General features: G+C 47.1%; 2 protein-coding genes across 3 annotated transcripts; one reads left to right on the top strand and one right to left on the bottom strand.

Moving 5' to 3' along the window:
* Positions 1-357: 357 nt before the first annotated feature.
* Positions 358-15,774, top strand: LOC128134782 (ADP-ribose pyrophosphatase, mitochondrial-like). Of its 2 annotated transcripts, XM_052772928.1 has the most exons (9): positions 358-652; positions 2,376-2,612; positions 4,071-4,166; positions 4,949-5,035; positions 6,417-6,702; positions 8,160-8,415; positions 10,356-14,637; positions 14,971-15,460; positions 15,545-15,774. In XM_052772928.1, exons 1-5 carry the CDS (start codon positions 519-521, stop codon positions 6,499-6,501), a joined length of 639 nt encoding a protein of 212 aa, XP_052628888.1. In that variant the 5' UTR covers positions 358-518; the 3' UTR covers positions 6,502-6,702; positions 8,160-8,415; positions 10,356-14,637; positions 14,971-15,460; positions 15,545-15,774. The 2 variants fall into 2 exon arrangements, with proteins under 2 accessions (XP_052628888.1, XP_052628880.1); XM_052772920.1 differs by having other exon boundaries at positions 10,356-15,460.
* Positions 8,993-18,433, bottom strand: HSD17B11 (hydroxysteroid 17-beta dehydrogenase 11). The gene is made up of 7 exons (XM_052772909.1): positions 18,090-18,433; positions 16,072-16,179; positions 15,304-15,435; positions 13,963-14,069; positions 11,602-11,739; positions 11,211-11,327; positions 8,993-9,689 (listed from the first exon to the last, which is right to left on the bottom strand). Exons 1-7 carry the CDS (start codon positions 18,297-18,299, stop codon positions 9,602-9,604), a joined length of 900 nt encoding a protein of 299 aa, XP_052628869.1. The 5' UTR covers positions 18,300-18,433; the 3' UTR covers positions 8,993-9,601.
* Between the last annotated feature and the right edge of the window lie 55 nt (positions 18,434-18,488).

Below are 18,488 nucleotides of genomic sequence, written 5' to 3'. Positions count from 1 at the left end.
CCGGCCGCGCCCCAGGCTCCCCTCGCCCCGCGGGGCTCCGTGAAACGCGGGGACCGCGATCGCCGAGGCCGGACCGCGACCGGGGCGCGATGAGCCGCGGCCGCCCCCGATGCGACGGGCCCCTGGCCCGGCCACACCTCCCGGCGGCGCACCGACCAGTCAGAGAGCGCCGTTTGGGGACGGGGCGTGTCCGGGGAGGGGAAAAGCCGGTGGGCTGGAGGCGCTCGCGATTGGTGGCGCTCCGCCCAACGAGAGGCGAGCTTGTAAAGAGGGTCGGCGGTGGCGGAGGTAGCGGCGGCTCGGACGGCCGGTCGGTCGGTCGGGGCTCCGGGCGCGCCGGCCCGGCAGGTAGCGGGCAGCGCTCGGGGGGCCACCGGCGGCTCGGGGAAGGGCGGCAGCTCGGAGCTGGCTGCCTCGCCCAGCCGGTCCAGCGCCTGCGTTTCAGGCCCGGCCCAGCCCTGCCCTGTGGAGCTGAGGCGAAACTTGCTTCTGCCGAGGTGGGCTCGGCGTCGTCGTCGATGCCGCTTCCTGCCGGTGCCCTTCGTGCAGCGACGGGGCCCGGTTTCGCACGGGCAGTCGCCGTGTTTTCTTTCACTGTTGCGCTGTCCACCCAGCCTGTCCGGTGCGTTCACCAGCACCGTCCTCCCCTCAGGTACCGTGGCCTGTTGATGCGAAGCTGGGCCGTGCCCAGGCCAGGCCGGGGTGGTGCTCCTGAGTCGGTGGCTCTGCTGGTGTTTGGCCCCGTGGAGGTGGTGCCCTGTTCTCGAGGGAGCAGCCACCTTATTGCTGGGCCGAGGTCTCAGGGCTGCCTTGCCATGCCCTGCTAGCTGAGGGGGAGCTTGGGGTGGGATGTGCTGTGTAGCTGACAGTGTCGCTTTTGGACGTGGCAGAAACAAAAATCAGGCTGTCCTTTAAACTGATGCAGTTACTGAAAAATACAAAAGTGATGTAACATTGGCCTGCCTGTGGAGGTTGGCACCCTATCAAGTATGCCCTTTTCCCCATCTCTGTTAAAGATTTTTATGAGCCTCAAGTGGTTTGTGAATTGAATTGTGCTTGAGAACATCAACTCAGCAGTGGATGTGACAGCACACATGTGCTGTAACTGTGACCAATGAATTCTCAACTTCAGTGTGAAGCAGAACCTACTCTCGTAGAGGCACCTGAAGATTTCGTAGCACGAGTGAGGAGTTTAGAACTGGAACTGCTGTTTTTTAAAAGGCCTGGCCTGTTCTGCTAGTTATAACCTAATATGCGTATCTGAGTTCAAATAGCAGGGTTAATACTAGTGTACGAGTTGCTTTTTTCTTTTTTTTGTCAGAAACTCATTGGTCCCATCATCGCTTTGCTCAAATGTTAACTTGTTAAAACCTGGATGCATTTTTGCAGAGGAGATGTATTTCCTTACATGCTGGAAGTGATTCTTTGATTTAAAAAAAAAAAAAAAAAAAAAGCTTTTCACTAAGAACTTACAAATATCTTGTTTTTAGAGTACTATTGTAGGTTATAGCCCCTTGCTGAGCTTTGGGCCTCTTCTCTAGAGTAATCCTCTTTGTTTTTGTAATAGTTAAAAAAAAAAAAAAATTGAGTACAGGAAGGCTGCTTTGTGTGTTGAAGGAAATCTGTGTAGCGTTTTTAAGAGCTGATGATTGGGCACTGTAACCCCATCTGCTGTGAAGTATTTTATTGTTGACCGGTCTTTCAGCTCCAGAAAACCCATGGCAAAATAAAATCACTAGGAGTCTCAAGTATTTTTTTACTTTTAACTTAACTAGTTTGATAGTTCTAGCCTTCTTTAAAATTGAAAAACAAGGTATGTGTTATCCTACTCAGTATTGCACAAAATAATATTTTGGTGGTCATAGCAACTTGTAGAGCTGTATTGCTCAGGCTTTTGGATATTTCATTCTTGCTCTTACCTGGTTTACCACTGGATGTGACAGCAGGACTCTTGTAAGGCTGGGTTGGTTTGTTGATGAAATGCCCACGCAGAGATTTAATGTTCAAGCAGACCTTCCTTCTGCATTTATGGTAAAAATCTTTGAGGTGTTCCTTTTATATGATTAATAACTGGTCAGTGTTCCACACAGTCTGGAATGGCAGTTCCAGTTCTCAGCTTTTCACTCATACTGTGAAATCTTCCTGTGTGTCTAGTAGAGTACTCTTCTGCTTCAAGAAGCTGAAGGTAAAATTCAGAATTTGTTGGTCCCGGTGTACATTTGCATGATGTCTGAAGGAAGCAATAACGTATTACTGAGAGCTGTTTTGTTGAAAAAGCCTAGTCTGTTCCACTTGCTATAATGTACTCTGCACATCTGGGATTAAACAACAGGGTTAAAGCCTAATGAATGAGGTGTTTTTTTTCTTTCTTTCAGTAACTTCTCTGCAAACTGTTGGTCCCACCTTCATCCTGTTAACATGTTCAACAGTTACAATGTTAAGTTCTACCACAGCAAAGCTCTCACCTCCCCCTATCCAGGATCACATGTTGAGCGTAGTCAAGTGCCTGAAGATAAAGTGGGCTGGCTAATTGAGTGGAAAGATTATAATCCTGTGGAATACACTGCAATGTCTGTTTTGGCTGGACCCAGTTGGGCGGATCCCCAAATCAAGTGAGTGTAAATTGTGGCTCTTTTCTCCTGTGAACATGGAAGCAGGAAATAGGGATCAGCTGAGTTAAGAAGATCATCAGCTTAAGTGATGTGTGATTCTACAGTGATGTGTGAGAGTCAAGACCTAGAAAAATGGTGGTTAGAGAACTGAATGGTTTGGATTAGCTGTGACTGTCTTTGACACATGAGTTTGCTGAGCTGGTGATTGAGGCAAGAGTAGTGTTAGTTGGAATAATGGACAGCTGTTGATGCTGTGTAGTGCTGCTTCTCTGTGTTGTGAGCTAAGTAAAAATCTCCTAATTCTCCTTAAGAATTTGGGAGAACAATTTCATAATATACTTGTTTGTTTGTTCATGGATTGAATGCAAGATGAGAAAAGAATTAAAGTAGAATTGTTGTTTTTGAGTTGAGTGCTCTGACTCAGGAAAGGTGACAGGTTGAATGCATGACTATTTCTTTTTTTTCTGAATGTGTATACTGATTTTTTTTTTTGATTGATTCTGTGAATACATTCTCCTCTCAAGGAATGCTGTATCCTTCTTGGCTAGAAAGTTAGGTGCATGCATCTAGTGTAACTTGTGATAATGTGAAATGATGATTCCTCTGTATGAAGATCTGTAGAAAAATCAGAAGATAATGGCACTTGAGGTTTCAGCCTTACTTTCCTTGTTTCCCATTGCTGTGTGAACATGTGCTTCTATTTGCTCTTAATTTGGTTAGTATTCTGCTGATTGCAAGGCACACTGCTCCTTAGACTCTGTAGGGCTGCTGATGTTCTGTCAAGGCATAGTTGGAAAAGTGTCAGGTAATCTTTTAGTAGGTGTTAGTAATACTTGAGAATACAGAGTCGTTTTTGGGGTATTAGTGTAAATTCCCAAATGAATTGTGTAGAAGAAGCTAATCAGTAGTTTGAAACCTGTGATGGTTTGAGAGGAATTGCTTTTGGGAAAGTAAATATACTTCTGTAGACAGCTGCTTCTCTACTGGTTTTCAGAGGTATGCGTAGGAGATTGGCATTAAGCTAATTTTGAAAATCAGTGATTATTAGCTTGTAACTCTGATAAATCATATCTAATAAATTTCTGCTCAGTTTTTTTATTAGCAAAATATTTTTTAGTTTTATCAATGGATAACATCCTTCTGTGTTCTCTAACCTTAACAAGAGCACCTTTGAAACACTTTGTCTAAATGAAAACCTAGCGAGACACAACGTTAAATTCTTCAGAGGGACGCACTTATGTCTGCAGAACTAAATACAGGGAGACTGTCATCAATAAAGGTTGAGACTTTATAGCTTCCTATAGAAGAGGGAGGGCCTGCAACTTAAATTCTGGTAGAAACTGCTCATCGGTCAAATGGGTGTTGCTGATCTGGTGGTTGGCCTGCAAGCTTCTGTGGGGCAGAGGGGTGTTTTGCGTTTTATAACTTATCTCTATTAAATTATTCTTTTCTACACAGTGATAAAGGTTTTTCTCCCAAATTCAATGAGAGAGATGGAGAAGTGGAGAGGAGGAGTCTGAATGGCTTGTATGTGGTTGAAAATGGGAGGCCCCGGTGAGTGGTTTTTTTGTTTGCATATTCGTTTCAGTGATGTAGTTTCAGGTCTATCAGTTTTGATGCATGGTGCCTGATAGAACAAAATCAAGATAGTTTCCCCTAGGGACAGGAAAAATGCTACCTCAGGGCCAGCGAGTTCTTTCTTTGGAAGAAGGTTGTGTCAGAGAGGCACTAAAAGGTTAGCCAGTAGTACTGAGGGTGGCGGTGACACTGGAGTTGGAGGAGGTTTAACACTGTTAATAGTGGGGTCTGTTGAATTAATTTTTTCCACAGTTTGACCAGGTGTTGGGCTTCGAAGCTTTTGTACCACTTGTGTGCTATGGCGGAGTGGAAGAGTATTTGCTTCCACTGACAAATCCTGGCATAGCACAGATGGGTAATCTCACCTAAAAATAATTTTTCTTTCTGCCATTTGTACATAATTGAATGCTCTGTTCATCTGTAGTCTTGGAAACTAGATTCCATTTTCAGACAAGGTTGTGTGTGCAATGAGAGTAACGTTTGATCAGGAGCATTTTGGGGCACAAGATCTGAGAAATGACAAAGCCATTCTGTATATTTCCTTTCCCTGTACAATCAAACACAAAAAGAGGTTGATGGAGAAAACCATGCTTTGTCTCTCTTGCTCTTTAAAGCATATGGTGGCACCAAATGTATGTTGCTATCCTTTTCTCTGTTGTTATTTAAGCTTCTTTGAAGCTGCTTCTTTTAGAACACTTGCAGTATATTTTGAACGTGGGGAGGTAGATATGTTTAATGTACTGTGCCACTTATTTCAGAAATCCGGTGGGAAGGACTGGCCTCGCAGGCAGAGGACTGTTAGGGCGCTGGGGACCAAACCATGCTGCTGATCCTGTTGTAACTAGGTAAGCGTCAGGTGACTGAAAGGTGCCCTGCAGCAGAGCAAAAAAAACCCATGCATTTAGCTTTTTCTGTGCATCTCTGGACAGGCTATTACTTTTCACGGGCCCTTTGTGTGTGTTCCTATAGGTGTAAGCCCATTCAGATACGGGTGTCTGGAGAGATACATAGACAGGTAGAACATGAATGTCATAATTTTTTAGTCTTTGTCTCTGGAAAAGAGTAAGGACTCACTGCTAATGACAGACAATCACTTCTGAAATGCCGAGGAAGCAGATTTAAAAAAAAAAAAAAACAAAACAACAAAAAAACAACAAACCAGGAAGCATAATTTAATAGAAATACATTATACAAATAATCTTCAGTAACAAATGTAAAAACTGAAAGGATTATGTGATACTTTGATACCGTATACATAATATGCCAAAAGGCCTTAGATGAGGCATGTGAAATTGCAAGAATGGGTTTTTCTGTCATAATGACTCAACTGCAAAAAAAAAAAAGCAGTGTGCCTGCTTTTGCTCTGTAAGAAATACTAACTTGGCCTAGTATGTTATAGGAGGAGGCAGGGTTATGTTTCTCTCTTTTGGTTTTTTTGGTTTTTTTTTTTTTTTGTCAGTGTATGCTCTGTTTTAGTGGTGCTTTTGCTGCCAGGATCTGTGTGTACATGCTAACTATTGTACACACAGAAAGCGTTCAGAAAAGATAGCATAGTTAACAAAGGTGCAAGCTGAGAAGTGCCATGCTGAAGATAGAACCATTGTGAAAATCATCCTAATGCATTTTACTTCTTCCCCTTTTCAGAAGGCTGCCAATGCTATTGAGTTGTGTCCTTGAAAGTAAAAGAAATGCTGTTTTTATTTTGTCTTTGTTTAGATGGCTTTTTGCTTTAACTATTGGTAGTTCTTCTTAATTCTATACTGAAGGCAGCAGTGGGTGTTTGTGGTGGTGCGCTGGTGCTGGGTGAGGCGCTTTGGAGGTGTTGCAGCCTGCATGTACATTCTGTTCTAGCAGAAGGCACGCTTGTGAGGGGTAGGCACAAGTGCAGCTTGGTGAGCGTCACAGCTGGTAGGATGTGCTGGACATAGCTCTCAAAGGAGCTGCTGCTATCAGCATGGCTACAGAAATGTGGCTCTTGGGCGGTTTCTGCCCTGTTGGCTGAGGAAAACACGGCTGGTGGAGGTGCGTGAAAAACTCAGTGTTCTGCCCTTGGTGGCAATCTTGCCAGATGGCATCTGTCGGTCCCGTCCCCACCCTGCCCGTGACTGTTCTCTCTCTGCTTTGTTTGCCCCTGCACAGGTGACAGCATGGGTGCCTTGCTGTTCCTCTCCCAGGCCCTTGTGTCAAGAAGCAGCAAAGCATGTTCTTGTTTGTCGTTTGCTGCAGGTGGAAGAGGGACAGAAGTGGCAATAAAATTGCTCATCCAGTTACTGGCAAAAACATCTTGAGGGTCTCTTCAACTCTGCTGTAATTCTGTCTCGAATCCTGCTGTGTGATTGCCCAGTCGCTCAGCCTCATGGGGTCCTTCAGCAGTTTTTTTCATGCTTAGTCCAAGTCCGTCCTTGTTTGCATACCTGTGCGTTGTCAGCAGACTTTGTCCCCTGCCTTCCTCTTCCAGGTCATTTAACGAAAGCTGAATGGCACAAGTTCTTTCAACTCATGGACTCCACAGGTGAGCTCTTGGCCCACTTTTCCTTCTTATTGTATCTTTTTATTAGTTTGCTATCCATACCCAGACCTTCCATCTTATGCTATGGCTGCTTAGTTTCCTCAAGTCCTTTGGAAAATGGAACTGATTGTGTGAATTGGATCATCTTTAACTGAGTCTAAATTGCACAACTCATGCTTGGACTTGTTTGTGTGTAATGCAGTATTCAGAACCTTAATCAGGACAGTAATCCTTGTAGGAAAGAAGAGAAAACTACTTTCAGGTGTTTCATCTGGATCTAACAATGTAACTGCATGGTCTTATTTGAAAAGAATTTCTGACCTTGCTTCTTTGTTTTTCAGTTAGAAAACGAGATGTGTCCAGGTCATGTTCATAATATTATTTAAGGATTTTTTTGAGCTGCTTGGGAAACAGTGAAGGTTGCATGAACATCTGTCTTCTGACCAAAATCAATCTCCAATTAAGATTAAAGTTGTTCAGAAGGGTTTTTTTGTCCTGGTGCTTTAGCTGCACCATTGCTCATCTTGTCTGTGGGAGACTGGGTTGACTCCAGCAGAGAGATTCAGAGCTAGGCACTTCCTACTTTTCTCTTGGAAGTTCATTCTGTTCTTAATTAACACATCGGTGTTTGGGCCAGACCCTAATTGCACAGCTCAGCGGTGCTGTCATTTTCCTGGCACGAGGCTCCAGTCAGTGCTGTGGCTGAGACAGAGAAGGCAGGGAGGGCAGAGAAGCGCCGACTCCAAGAGGCACCTCAGAGGGAGGCAGAGCATGAGGCCAGAATCACTAACCTGACTCATAACGAGTTCTAAGCCAGGATGTGAGGTACCAGTCTTCAAATTTGGGACTTAGCTGTAGGCAGGTATATGAAGCTTGTTCGCGTAGGCTCCTGCTGGGCACCCATAATGACCAGACTTTGGGATAAGCTTCAGTTGCCTGTTGTGGCCAGAAAGAGAACTGAGGAGCCCAGAAGGCCTGATGGTTCAATTCTGTCACTGGTGTTCAGGAGATGAAGGTTTAAATCCTTCCTCTTGCATCTGCTGCTTTATGCCGAGCAGAAGACTTGCAGTCTCAGGCAACATGGAGAAGAGCAAGTGGCTCTCAGTTGTGACAGGCCCATCCTCTTAGCAAGAGCTGAATATGTAGCTCAAATAAAAGCAGAAGCAGCACAAAACAAAAAGAACTTCTTTCAGAGTAGACACGACATTAAATCACAATAAATCAGATTTGGGGGATGCCACTGTGGCAGGGAAAACAGACTTAGAAAATAACTCACTGAACATGCATGCAAGTTGGCCTCCGTTATCCTTCAGGACTCAAAGCATGCTTCTCAAATGTTTTGGGGTTTGGTTTTAAATACAACCCATGCCTAACAGTCTTTAATTGGCTTTTAACTCTTTTTTTTTTTACCTTCCCTGAAATCTGCAAACCCCTTCTTTCTTTTCCTTCCTTGGCTACAGGAATCTTGCACTGTGAAGCAGAAGTTCCCAAGCTGGGAACCCGTGGTGGTCTGACACACCCTGAATGTCCTGTTACATGACTGTTAAGTGAGCAAAAAGGAAACCGTTTTTGTGTCATTTAGCACATTTAGCAACCATTTGTGCTGCCGCAGCACAAACTTCTACCTGTTGCCACCCAAGAGCAGGAGGAGCTGGATGACGAGAGCTCTCCCTTTTCTGAAGAACCTCAGTGTGGAGAACAACACAAAATTCTCAGGTGAGCGGGATGGATTCTACTGGAAGCCACCCATTTCCAGCTGTGCCAAAGGTGGTAGCATGTTCAGGCCTCTCTTGGATGGCTGTGAGCCAGCGAGTGCCTGGTGCAGTCAGGAGTTGCACAAGTGGGTGGAAAGATAATCTGTGCTCTGAAGAGGTCTTTGACCCATGTTTCATCAGATGCTGTTCTCTTGTACCGCAGGCCAAAGACCTTTGGGGGTTTAACCTCCTGGTCAAGGTGGGTCCCGTCAGAGCAGGCCACTGGCTTGTGATGGGGAGCTGTGAGAGGGCTCATCTGGAGCCTTCCCCCATGCGCAATCTGCTCAGGCCTGGCCTGGCACCTGCATTTAAGCCCTGGCCTTGGCCCCAGCCCTTGCATGGGCTGTGCCGTCAGTGTGCCATGCCTGGCCTGTACCTCACTGATCCTGATGTGGCTTCCCAGCGTGACGGGGGACCTGACTCGTCCCTGCTGCCTGGCCTGGTGGTCAGCAGACTCTGGCTGACCCTTTCACTGTTGTAGCACCTGCTCCGCCGTCCTTGCTCGGACCTCGTTACCACCTTCATTGTTGGGAGACACCTTTGGGTTAGAGAACTGTATTTATTTAGAATAAGGCATGTTGATGGTGCTAATGCATAACTGACAATTGATGTAATTGGGTATTACATTAGAAACAAGGCTGTATTATTTCAGGTACTCACTAGAAAAGCACACAAAACTGTGAGTGTTTATTAGAGCACATTTTTTTAAATTGAAAAAGATAAACTAAGGTGAAACAGGCCACCCACCTCCTATAAATGGCTTCTTGCAAGATACTTTTGCTCAGGAATGAGTCCAGATTAACATATTCTCAGGCAATCCCTTTGCACTCAAGTAGGCAGCTGTGCTGTCCCAAAGATGGGCTTTGCAGGAATTCCTTTCTGCCTCAGCACTAGGAGATAGAGGCAATGCAACATACAGCAAAAGCAGCCCTTTAGACTTGTAGAGCTGCATCTCTGCTTTGTTGACACTCCATGTTATGCAGGTATGCCCCTGCTGCAGGTGTGAGATAAACCCTTAGGTGCGCTTGGAGATGGTGGCCTGGAAGCATCTGTCTTAGTTCTGCTCCGAATCAAACCAGCTGAACTACGCTCAGCACATGTTCTGTTTTCACTCATGCCGCTGGGAAGTGAGAATCAATTTTTGCTTTTCACTGAGTGCTTTTTTGCCCAACAACTGCATCAAACTTGGTATCAGTCAGCTTTTTCAGAACAGCCAAGGCACGTTCTGGAAACAACCTGAAAGAGAGAATAACGTGAAATCAAATGTGGGATAAGAAACAAACTATGGGAAAAAGTGGCACCACAGGTGAGGGAAAGAGCTGGTCTGGGAGCAGAAGCGTGTGCACACAGACAGACCAAGGCTTAAACTGGGCATTATCTCCAAAGAACACATAGCCTCCATCAGTCTCTGACTTGTTTTAACTCCGATCCCACCCATATCCTTTTATGACAGTTCTAAGGCTGGGTATCTACTGGGCAGTATTTTGGTTGCAATATTTCTACAGCATCCAAGAAGGATCAATATTGAACAGAGATAGGTACATATTGAGTGTTTTATGCTCTGAAAAGCAGCAGGCCTATGGAAGGATGAGATGTTAAAACTGAGGTGCAGTTTACTCTCCTAGGATTTCTTTTGAGTCGTGTCTCTTTGTGTCCCACTGCCCCAAATTAAGACAAAAAAGCAAAGTTATCTTAAGGGCTTTGACAGCATAAGGTTTGACTTCTCTATGCTTCTGCAGACTTGCACTGTCAGCGTGCAGCTCTTGGAGATGCAAAAAGACTTAAAAGCTTTTTCCCCACTGTCTGGTGTCGGGTTTGCAAACAAGATATTACCAAGTGTTTCATGACATACTGCAGAAGTTAACTGAAAACTTAATTTAGTTGTTCTGATATGAATTCCAGATTTGGAACCTGAGCTTGATGAAAACACCTCCTCAGCAGAGCAGCTGCACTGGTTATTAAAGACATGTGAGAGGACAGATCCGTGCTTTCCATGGTAGAGCTAAGCAATAGAGCCCTTCTGAAGCAACTTTCCCAGCCTCAGTGACCTCAGTCTTTGCTGTTGACATGAAGAAACAAACACTAATAAGCAGCAGGTGCTCAGCTCTTTCTAGAACTACACTGGTGCTGCTGGTTCAGAGAAACTGTTGTTCACAAGCCCAAGGGAAATAGCAATCTGTGAAGAAAAAGTGTGCTATTGTTCTCCCTCTCCTTCCCAATCAGCCTGTAGAGCAGTTGAGTTCTCCACTGAGAACACTTAGCTGCAGAAAGTGGATCACAAGGACCTATGAGAGGGCTCAAAAAAATCTTTGTGTATGGTATCTGCTGTTGTCATTAGAAGGAACCACTGCTATTTCATTACCTTGTTATATGTTCTTCTCATACTAAAATATTTCAGATGGGTGGTTGTTTAAAAAATAATATTCTCTCCTGCAGACAGTTACACATTATCTAGTTACTATAGGCATATAGATGTCAAATCTGGACTGATAAATGAGTATAGTGATGTCAAACACTGAAGATAATACAAAATAAATGAAACTAGGTTGAATGTGAACGTCTGTCCAGCTGTCATTCCAGGGTTTCTCTAGGCTGCGAAACCATATCATTTACTACCATGAGTGCAAAATGCAGTTCCTTATAAAATAAAACTTAATCTTGAATCAGATGTTACAAGTCTGAGGGTTCTATACTCAGGTAGTTAGCATTGATATGTTCCCCCTTCCTGCCCCTTTGTTGTTTTCTTTTGCTACTTACATTTCAGTTAGTAAAGCAATGCTTAGATGTGATGGAACAAAAATCATTTTCTGATTGGTCAGTATTCCTTCCATCAGGGCCTCTACAACTTCTTCAATCTCCAAAACCTTTCCAAGCCTACACAGGAAAGCATACATGTAAGAGCTACGGCGGTAAAACAGAGGTGGTACTAGCTGAGGTAGGATGCTTCACATACGCGCAGACTTGGGTAATTCCAATGCAACCATTATGTAGGTTAAATGACACTGCAGATTTTCTTTAGCCAATCCTGTATACCAGTTTATCTCCAGTATTATATAGTCAGGCGGAATACAAGGCCTAAAGCTGGGGCTAATACGTAGTGCCTTGATGCAAAGAAGGAAGGACAGGAAGGCAGAGTTCTGATAGTTACCTTGTACTGGGGTTTTTGACAAATCCGGTGTTTATAAAAATTGGACAAAGACACGTAGTTTTTATTCCGTCCTTTCCCAGGGTAGACAGCTCCTCTGTCAGAGCTTTATGAAATCCAACGGCAGCAAACTTGCTTGAACTGCAGGAAGGGAAAAAGCACAAATGAGAAGGCAGAAATACTATTTCTAACTTTCTACAGCTAGAAATGGCCTAAAAGATCACACGGTACTGACTAGGAGGCAAAAAAAATGTAATCCAGCTAAGAGGAGAGGGAAGGGAATAATTCTAACTTTCCCAGAGTGTAGTGCTGGATTAGATATTGCTGCTTGGGGGAGTAATGGTGGCATGCAGAGCGGGTGTCTTTCAGAAAAAGGCACCTTAGTTGCAAACAGACAGATGAATGTCAGGAATTCTTAGAAAATGATAAGTAATGTGCATCCATTGATGGACTTCCCTTTTTTCCCATGTGAGAAGATGCTTCGAAGGAACACAGCCTGAATCTCTAAAATCAAGAAGGATGGGCAGGGTAGAAATGGAGAGCAACTCTCTACTGTTTCTTGTACCACACAGGAGTGTCTCATGGCTTTCGTGTGTGAGTTTTGAAATAGAGGAGCATTATGCATGGAACATTGAGGAAAGTAATGCCACAGAAACTGGTGCAGGCCAGGAGTATAAATCGACACCAAATGGAAGTAGAACCAGAGAATCAGTTTATTGACTGCTATTGATTTGGAAAGTGTAATCCCAGTAAAATCCCTGGCTGGGGGGTTCTCATGTTGCCAACAGCGAGTGACTCTCTAAGGAGTGTTCCCAGGGGAAGACTGGTCCACCTGGAGCTGCTATTACAGAGGGCTAGATGAGACGCAGAATGACAATATGCAATCTAACAGTTTTTCTGTTCAGGCACCGTGATTTTCTAGACGTGTTTCAAGTAGAAAAGCAATTTTATCTCAGGATGGCATAAGTATTTCTGTACACTACAGTCACTGCCACAATGGTAGCAAGATTAAAAAGCTACTCAATAGGGGTTTACGTGACAACACTACAACACCTCACAGGAGTGCTACTTTCTAAGAAGGAGAAGGGAAGAGAATACCTTTTTTGCTAAGCAAAAGCCTGGATGGGTAAGGGAGAGAAAAAAAGAGCAGCTTTCATCAGTTGATGTATCACATGACTATTCCTTCATACAAGCATTGCTCCTGATTCAGTCAGAGCTGACAAGCAAATCGGCAGGAACCTCCAGGCATCCTTCAGTGCTGGCTGTTGTGTTTTTTTCCTCCTTAGCACGGTCCTTTGGACATACCGTATTCAGTGGTAGGATTATTTTGTGTTATGGGTTTGTGTGGCGCGTTCTTTTGGTAGTGGGGGAGGGGGCCGCAGGGGTGGCTCTTGTGAGAAGCTGCTAGAAGCTCCCCCGGCTCCAAGTCGGACCCGCCTCTGGCCCAGGCCGACCCAAACAGTGATGGTGGTAGCGCCTCTGGGATAACAGATTTAAGAAGGGGAACCTGCACTGAGTAGGGGAATTGGAATGTGAGAGGAACACCTCTGCAGATACCGAGGTCAGTGAAGAAGGAGGGGGAGGAGGTGCGCCTGAGGAGGTGGATGCCCCTGCAGCCCGTGGTGAGATGGCAGGCTGTCCCCCCGCAGCCCACGGAGGGGAGTGGGGGAACAGATGCCCCGAAGATGGCCATGACTCCAGGGGAAAGCCTGTGCTGGAGCAGTGTGTGGCTGAAGATCGGCCCACGGAAAGGACCCATGCCAGAGGAGTTCGTGAAGAACTGCAGCCTGTGGGAAGGACCCACGCTGGAGAAGTTCATGGAGAAATGTCTCCCGTGGGAGGGAGCCCACACTGGAGCAGGGGAAGAGTGATGAGTGCTCTCCCTGAGGAGGAAGGAGCGGCAGAGACAAGGTGTGATGAACTACCCCAACCCCCATCCCCTGTTCCCCTGCGCCGCCGGGGAGAGGAGGTAGAGAGAACCGGGAGTGGAGCTGAGCCGGGAAGGAGGGAGGGGTGGGGGGAAGGCGTTCTAAGGTTTGGTTTTACTTCCTAACATCCTTGTTTTGATTTGATTTGTAGTAAATTAAATTGATTTTGTTTCTTCCCCAAGTTGAGCCTGTCTTTTGCCCGTGACCATAAGTCGTGAATGATCCCTCCCCGTCCTTGTCCCGACCCACGAGCCTTTCTTTGTATTTTCTCCTCATCGCACCGTGGCTGCGGTGGGGAGGAGTGAGCGAGTGGCTGCGTGGTGCTCTGCTACCGGCTGGGCTGAAACCACAACATTTTGGTTGCTCTGTGCTTGCTGATGGAGGAGACGCAATTAAAAATAAAAAAACGAAGAGAGCTGATTTTAAAATCACTTACCAATAAGCCACCATGAAAGAAGTCACAAAGTGACCTGCTGCCGAAGCCACCGTGACTATGTGACCGTGGTTGTTGTTCATCATGGTTGGCAGAAAAGCTCTTGTGGTCTTGAGAGTCATTTAAACCAAGAGGCAAAAATGTGGGGGAGACGAGAGGGGGAAAAGAACAACGTTTTCTTAGGCATATTCAACACTGACCCTGACTATCGTTAATTAAGCGACTAATGCTATTGCTAACGCTATGCGCTGTACAGCACCTCAGATTCTGAGAGCCACAGAGATACCCGTTCTCCATTCAGCAGGTACACCTGGCAACCTGTTTTCCAAACGGGAATGCTTCAGGAAGTTGGCTATAAACAGGAGCCGATTCTCACATCTTTCCTGTGCTGCTTTTTAGGTTTCAGGTGTCAGCGGCAACGCTGCCAGTGTCTCACCTCAGCATGTACCATAAAAACACTCATCAATCTGTAGCTTCTCTTTTCTTCTGCTGCAAACAAGTCCTTAACAGCTGAAACCCTCCCACTCTGTAACTCCTGCTGGCAGCTGCCCTACCCCAGGAGTCAGCTGTGGGCATGCCAAGGACCCACAGCCCAGATCTGACAGGGCCCAGCTGTGCTACCGTGACTCAAGACTGCTGGGAGAAAGCTGTGAGAAAGTCCACAGAGAGATGAGAGAGGTACAAATCGTAAGGAGAGGCAGGACTGATGGGAAACGGGCTCGGAAGGAGCTCAAGGAGCCAGGAGGGAAGGCGGTGACACAGCGGGGTACAAACCACGAGGGCAAGAGTGCCCAGGGAGATTGGCCAGGCTGGTGGGTGCAGTCAGGGAGGGGCCGGGCCTTGCTGTGCCCTGTAGCCAGGCTGTGCTGGGAGCTGCGGGGCTGCCCCTCTCCTGCTCTGCCCGACCCACACCTGCCCAGCCATTCGGGCCACGTACTGGCTGCCTTTTGTGCGGGTGAGCCGATAAAAACATTGGTTTGTGTTTTTCAGCTGCGTATCTTCTACTTGCAGGGTCTCGGTGCTCAGCTGCGGGCACCCAAACTACCCAATGTGAAGAGGAGCCCTAATACCCCTCTGACGGAGACCCACCCATGCTGCAGATGAGGCCGTCGCTGGCTAGCTCATGCAGAGGAAAGAGAGAATGAAAAAACTGGGCCGGGCTCCGATCAGCAAGAGGCTAATCAAGTTTCCCAACAGTCAGTCTAGCTGGGTGCCCCTGTGCTATACGTGTCTGAAAGACGCTTTTGTAATTCACTGCTAGCTGAAAATAACTGTTAGTCTAAATATGCCTCCTCAGCAACGCTCCCAAAAAAACGTAGGTGTGAAGATAGTAGTGGCCCTTACCCAGAGGTGAGCAAGAATGTTGACTTCAAACATCCTTTCAATCTGGTGGTCCTGAGTCGAGAGCAGGTCGGCAGCTGTAATCACACCGGCGTTATTCACCAGGATGGAGACATCCCCAATGTCCTTCTTCACCTTTTGGACAGAAAAAAACAGAAAGGTGCGTGTCATTTGTTATCAAAAAAATGCAAGGCTGTGGAAGATGAGCGACAATTAATTTAATTGTTAACGTTCTTTCTTTTAGGGAGAGGAAGATTGCGCCACGTTTCCAGATGTGGTAGGACCTGTGCAGTAGTACCATGAAATCTGGTTTAGATCTGAGGCTTCTCCCTTAATTACTGCCAGTACTTACAGTCTTCCACACATTGCCTACAGACACAGTGTGCTCTGTGTAGTCACAGTTGGGACTATGGATGTGCAGACTGTTTTGAGCCAGCTGCACCATATCCTTTACAATAAAATATTTCAAATGTCCCCAGTGTTGTCTGTGTGCTGCTCAGGAAACTAAAAGGCTGAAGTTCCTTCAGGGACTGGAAGTCTAAAGAGCAAACTTGGCAACAAGGCGTGATATGCCAGAGCCCCACAGAAGAGGATGAGACTGCCTGAGATCTCAGAAGTGCTGCTTCACTCTCCGTACAGAAAGCAGCAAGAAGTGGGGAGATTCCAAGGGCTTGCACGATTTGCGTACACTACCCCTTCTCTTGTTTTCCTGACTTTTCTGAAAATCGAGCATGTTTGGGTAAGCTTTTGGACGTGCCCCTGCTGCCCTACCTTCTCTGCAGCGCTGCAGATTTCCTCCCTTTTGCTGCAGTCCACCACGAAGGCTTGAACAGTGGCTCCCAGCCTTTCGCATTCTGCTGCCGTGTCCTCAACGCCATGCTGTAAGAGGCAGAAAAGACAGACACGCATGCGCGACTGTACCCTGTCCGCGTGTTGCTGCTCGGGCACCGCGGCAGACCAGTTAGAGGCTGAAGATTTGTTCTGATTGCATAACCACTGCCAAGCCCCTGAACCGTTCACGGCTACCCAGGGAAAGAGCTGTAGCTAGCACCTGAGGGAGGGCTAGTACTCCGACCTAAATTTTGGACCTGCGTAGAGTGACTGCCAGAAAGGGAATGTGGCAACAAGAGTGAGTTTGCCTTGGTGAAGCACACGTAACTAGGCTGCAGAAAGGGGGCACTCAGTGACTTTCACAGCACAGCAGGCAGACACCATGACTGTAAGCAGAGCTCTTAAAACACAGGCCCAGCTGACACCCCCGAGATACGAAAAGTGGCCCTATATGTTTCTGTATTCACAGACTGCATGTGAGAAGAGAGGTGTGCTCCAAAGTGCACAATGCAGAGAGACATTTCTTACAAGAACAGCATTTGACGCACACAGAACGGAAGCTCCCCCAAGTCATTCTGTCAACCCAGTAAGTGAGGGCAGAAGTGACTTTGCTGTAGCCTTGTCCCCAGGTGCCAGTAAGCCATGCCAATGGGGACCTGTGCGGTGAAAAGCCCCAGTTCACAAATGGCCCGGGACAGCTCAGCACTTGACAGAAGCTGTGCAGGTGGCTGGGGTGGGTGACTGGGCAGCTCCCCTCAGCCCCAGCTGCTGCTTAAGGCTGATGGCCCCCCAGAAACGAGACCTTTGTCAAGGCAGTTGGATTGGGGAAGCATACTCCTAAAACCTTCAGGATCCACCACCTCCTTTGGCATTGTATTTCAGTGCCTGCTTACACCCACCCTTACAATATATTTCCCAGCACCAAAGCCAGGCCTTGCTCGTTACTAAGTTTATTCCTTTCCCCCCCATTCCAGTGAACATGGACAACACTCTACTTGGCAGCAGCCCTTTACGCATCGGGAGACTGGTGCCGTGCCTCCTCCCACCCCTCCAGAGTCTGGCCTTAGCCGTAATGGGTAGCAGGAACAGACACTGAACATGTTTGACAATATCCTCCCTATTTATACATCCCTTTACGCTAGGCTTGTCTTGGGTTGTTTGTTTGTGGTGTGCTGGGGTTTTTTCGCAGCTTCAGGATGACGTAACGAACTGCTCTGTAGTTTCTGATCCACTGTGTCAGAAACCTTTCCCGCGCACTGCTGCCCAGCCACGCACCCCCCTGTACAGCCAATCACTCCCACACACAGCACTTTGCCTTGATTCCTACTGAATGACATTCCGCGTGTCTGCATCTGTCCATCCTCCGCTTGCCAAGGTCTTTTTGCGTGCTAGTCAAGTGAGCCAAAATAAAGAGTTTGGGCTAGTGTAAACATTTAGCAAGGCACCGTCTACACACTGAACCGTGCCAGAGGGCAGCAGGGCTCACACACAACTCAACGCAGTGATGCCCGTCAATGTGACTAGAGACACATCCTCCAGCAACGTACGCAAAGTATCTTGAGGCTCGAGAGACAGCAAGCAGAAGGTAAACCTGCTTCTCCATAGAAGCAGGCTTCTGGTCTGGGCGTGCCTTTTCCTGCCAGCCTAGGCAGTGGTTCCAACAGCAGGTGGCTGACCACTGCGCTCCCTCTTGCAGGCACTCTTTGATGTGCTGTGCACGCTACCTCGCTGATTAGCACTGCGTAAGTGTGGGACCCAGACACCTGCGTCCTCTGGTGCGAGTGGGGCCAAACCCTGTACTGGCGCTCAGCGTCCCAGTCAGTGAGCTGACCGTGAGCCGAGGGGAGCGGACGCGGGAGGAGGCGATGTGGATGCAATTTGTGTGCAGCCCTTCCTAGGCTATTAAAAATCCAGTGGCCTCAGAGATGAACAAGTCAAGACACGAACTGTACCATTACCTTATTGATGTCCCACAGAACCAGTCTGCTTTGACGCTTGGCGAACTCGAAGGCAGTCGCTCTCCCTATGCCATGGCCAGCACCCGTGATGAGAACAAGCTCTCCACTGACAGACTTTCTCTTCACGGGGACAAAAAGCTTCACAAAAGCCTCCAAGTAGGAGTAGATGAGCGTAGCCAGGAACAGGAGCAGATCCAGAAACGGATTCATTGTTTGGCTGAAAGTCCTTTGATAACCTGGCTGAACTTTAACCTCTTTTGACGAGGACGTGGATTGATGATTTACCAGCAGCCCGCGGCCCGCCTGAGCACGCACCGCTCGTTCCGTCAGCCACGGGCCCCTGCTCCGGCAGGAACCGCCCCTCGCCGCGGCCCTCCCCGCGCCGCCCGGCCCGCCCCG

The sequence above is a fragment of the Harpia harpyja genome, chromosome 2 (genome assembly GCF_026419915.1).
Source record: "Harpia harpyja isolate bHarHar1 chromosome 2, bHarHar1 primary haplotype, whole genome shotgun sequence".
In the NCBI taxonomy this organism is placed as follows: domain Eukaryota; kingdom Metazoa; phylum Chordata; class Aves; order Accipitriformes; family Accipitridae; genus Harpia; species Harpia harpyja.
This window is presented reverse-complemented; position numbering and strand designations above follow the sequence as displayed.

What these genes read in the sequence shown, in the direction of transcription:
- HSD17B11 (XM_052772909.1), bottom strand. Translation starts at nt 18,299, where the DNA reads ATGAATCCGTTTCTGGATCTGCTCCTGTTCCTGGCTACGCTCATCTAC. An exon ending in TCTGCAGCGCTGCAGAGAAG is followed by an intron (nt 15,436 to 16,071) that starts GTAGGGCAGCAG and finishes TCTGTCCAAAAG; the next exon opens with GTGAAGAAGGACATTGGGGA. An exon ending in TCTTTCATGGTGGCTTATTG is followed by an intron (nt 11,740 to 13,962) that starts GTAAGTGATTTT and finishes CCCTTCCTGCAG; the next exon opens with TTCAAGCAAGTTTGCTGCCG.
- LOC128134782 (XM_052772928.1), top strand. Translation starts at nt 519, where the DNA reads ATGCCGCTTCCTGCCGGTGCCCTTCGTGCAGCGACGGGGCCCGGTTTC. An exon ending in GTTGAAAATGGGAGGCCCCG is followed by an intron (nt 4,167 to 4,948) that starts GTGAGTGGTTTT and finishes CACTTATTTCAG; the next exon opens with AAATCCGGTGGGAAGGACTG. An exon ending in GCTGATCCTGTTGTAACTAG is followed by an intron (nt 5,036 to 6,416) that starts GTAAGCGTCAGG and finishes CGTTTGCTGCAG; the next exon opens with GTGGAAGAGGGACAGAAGTG.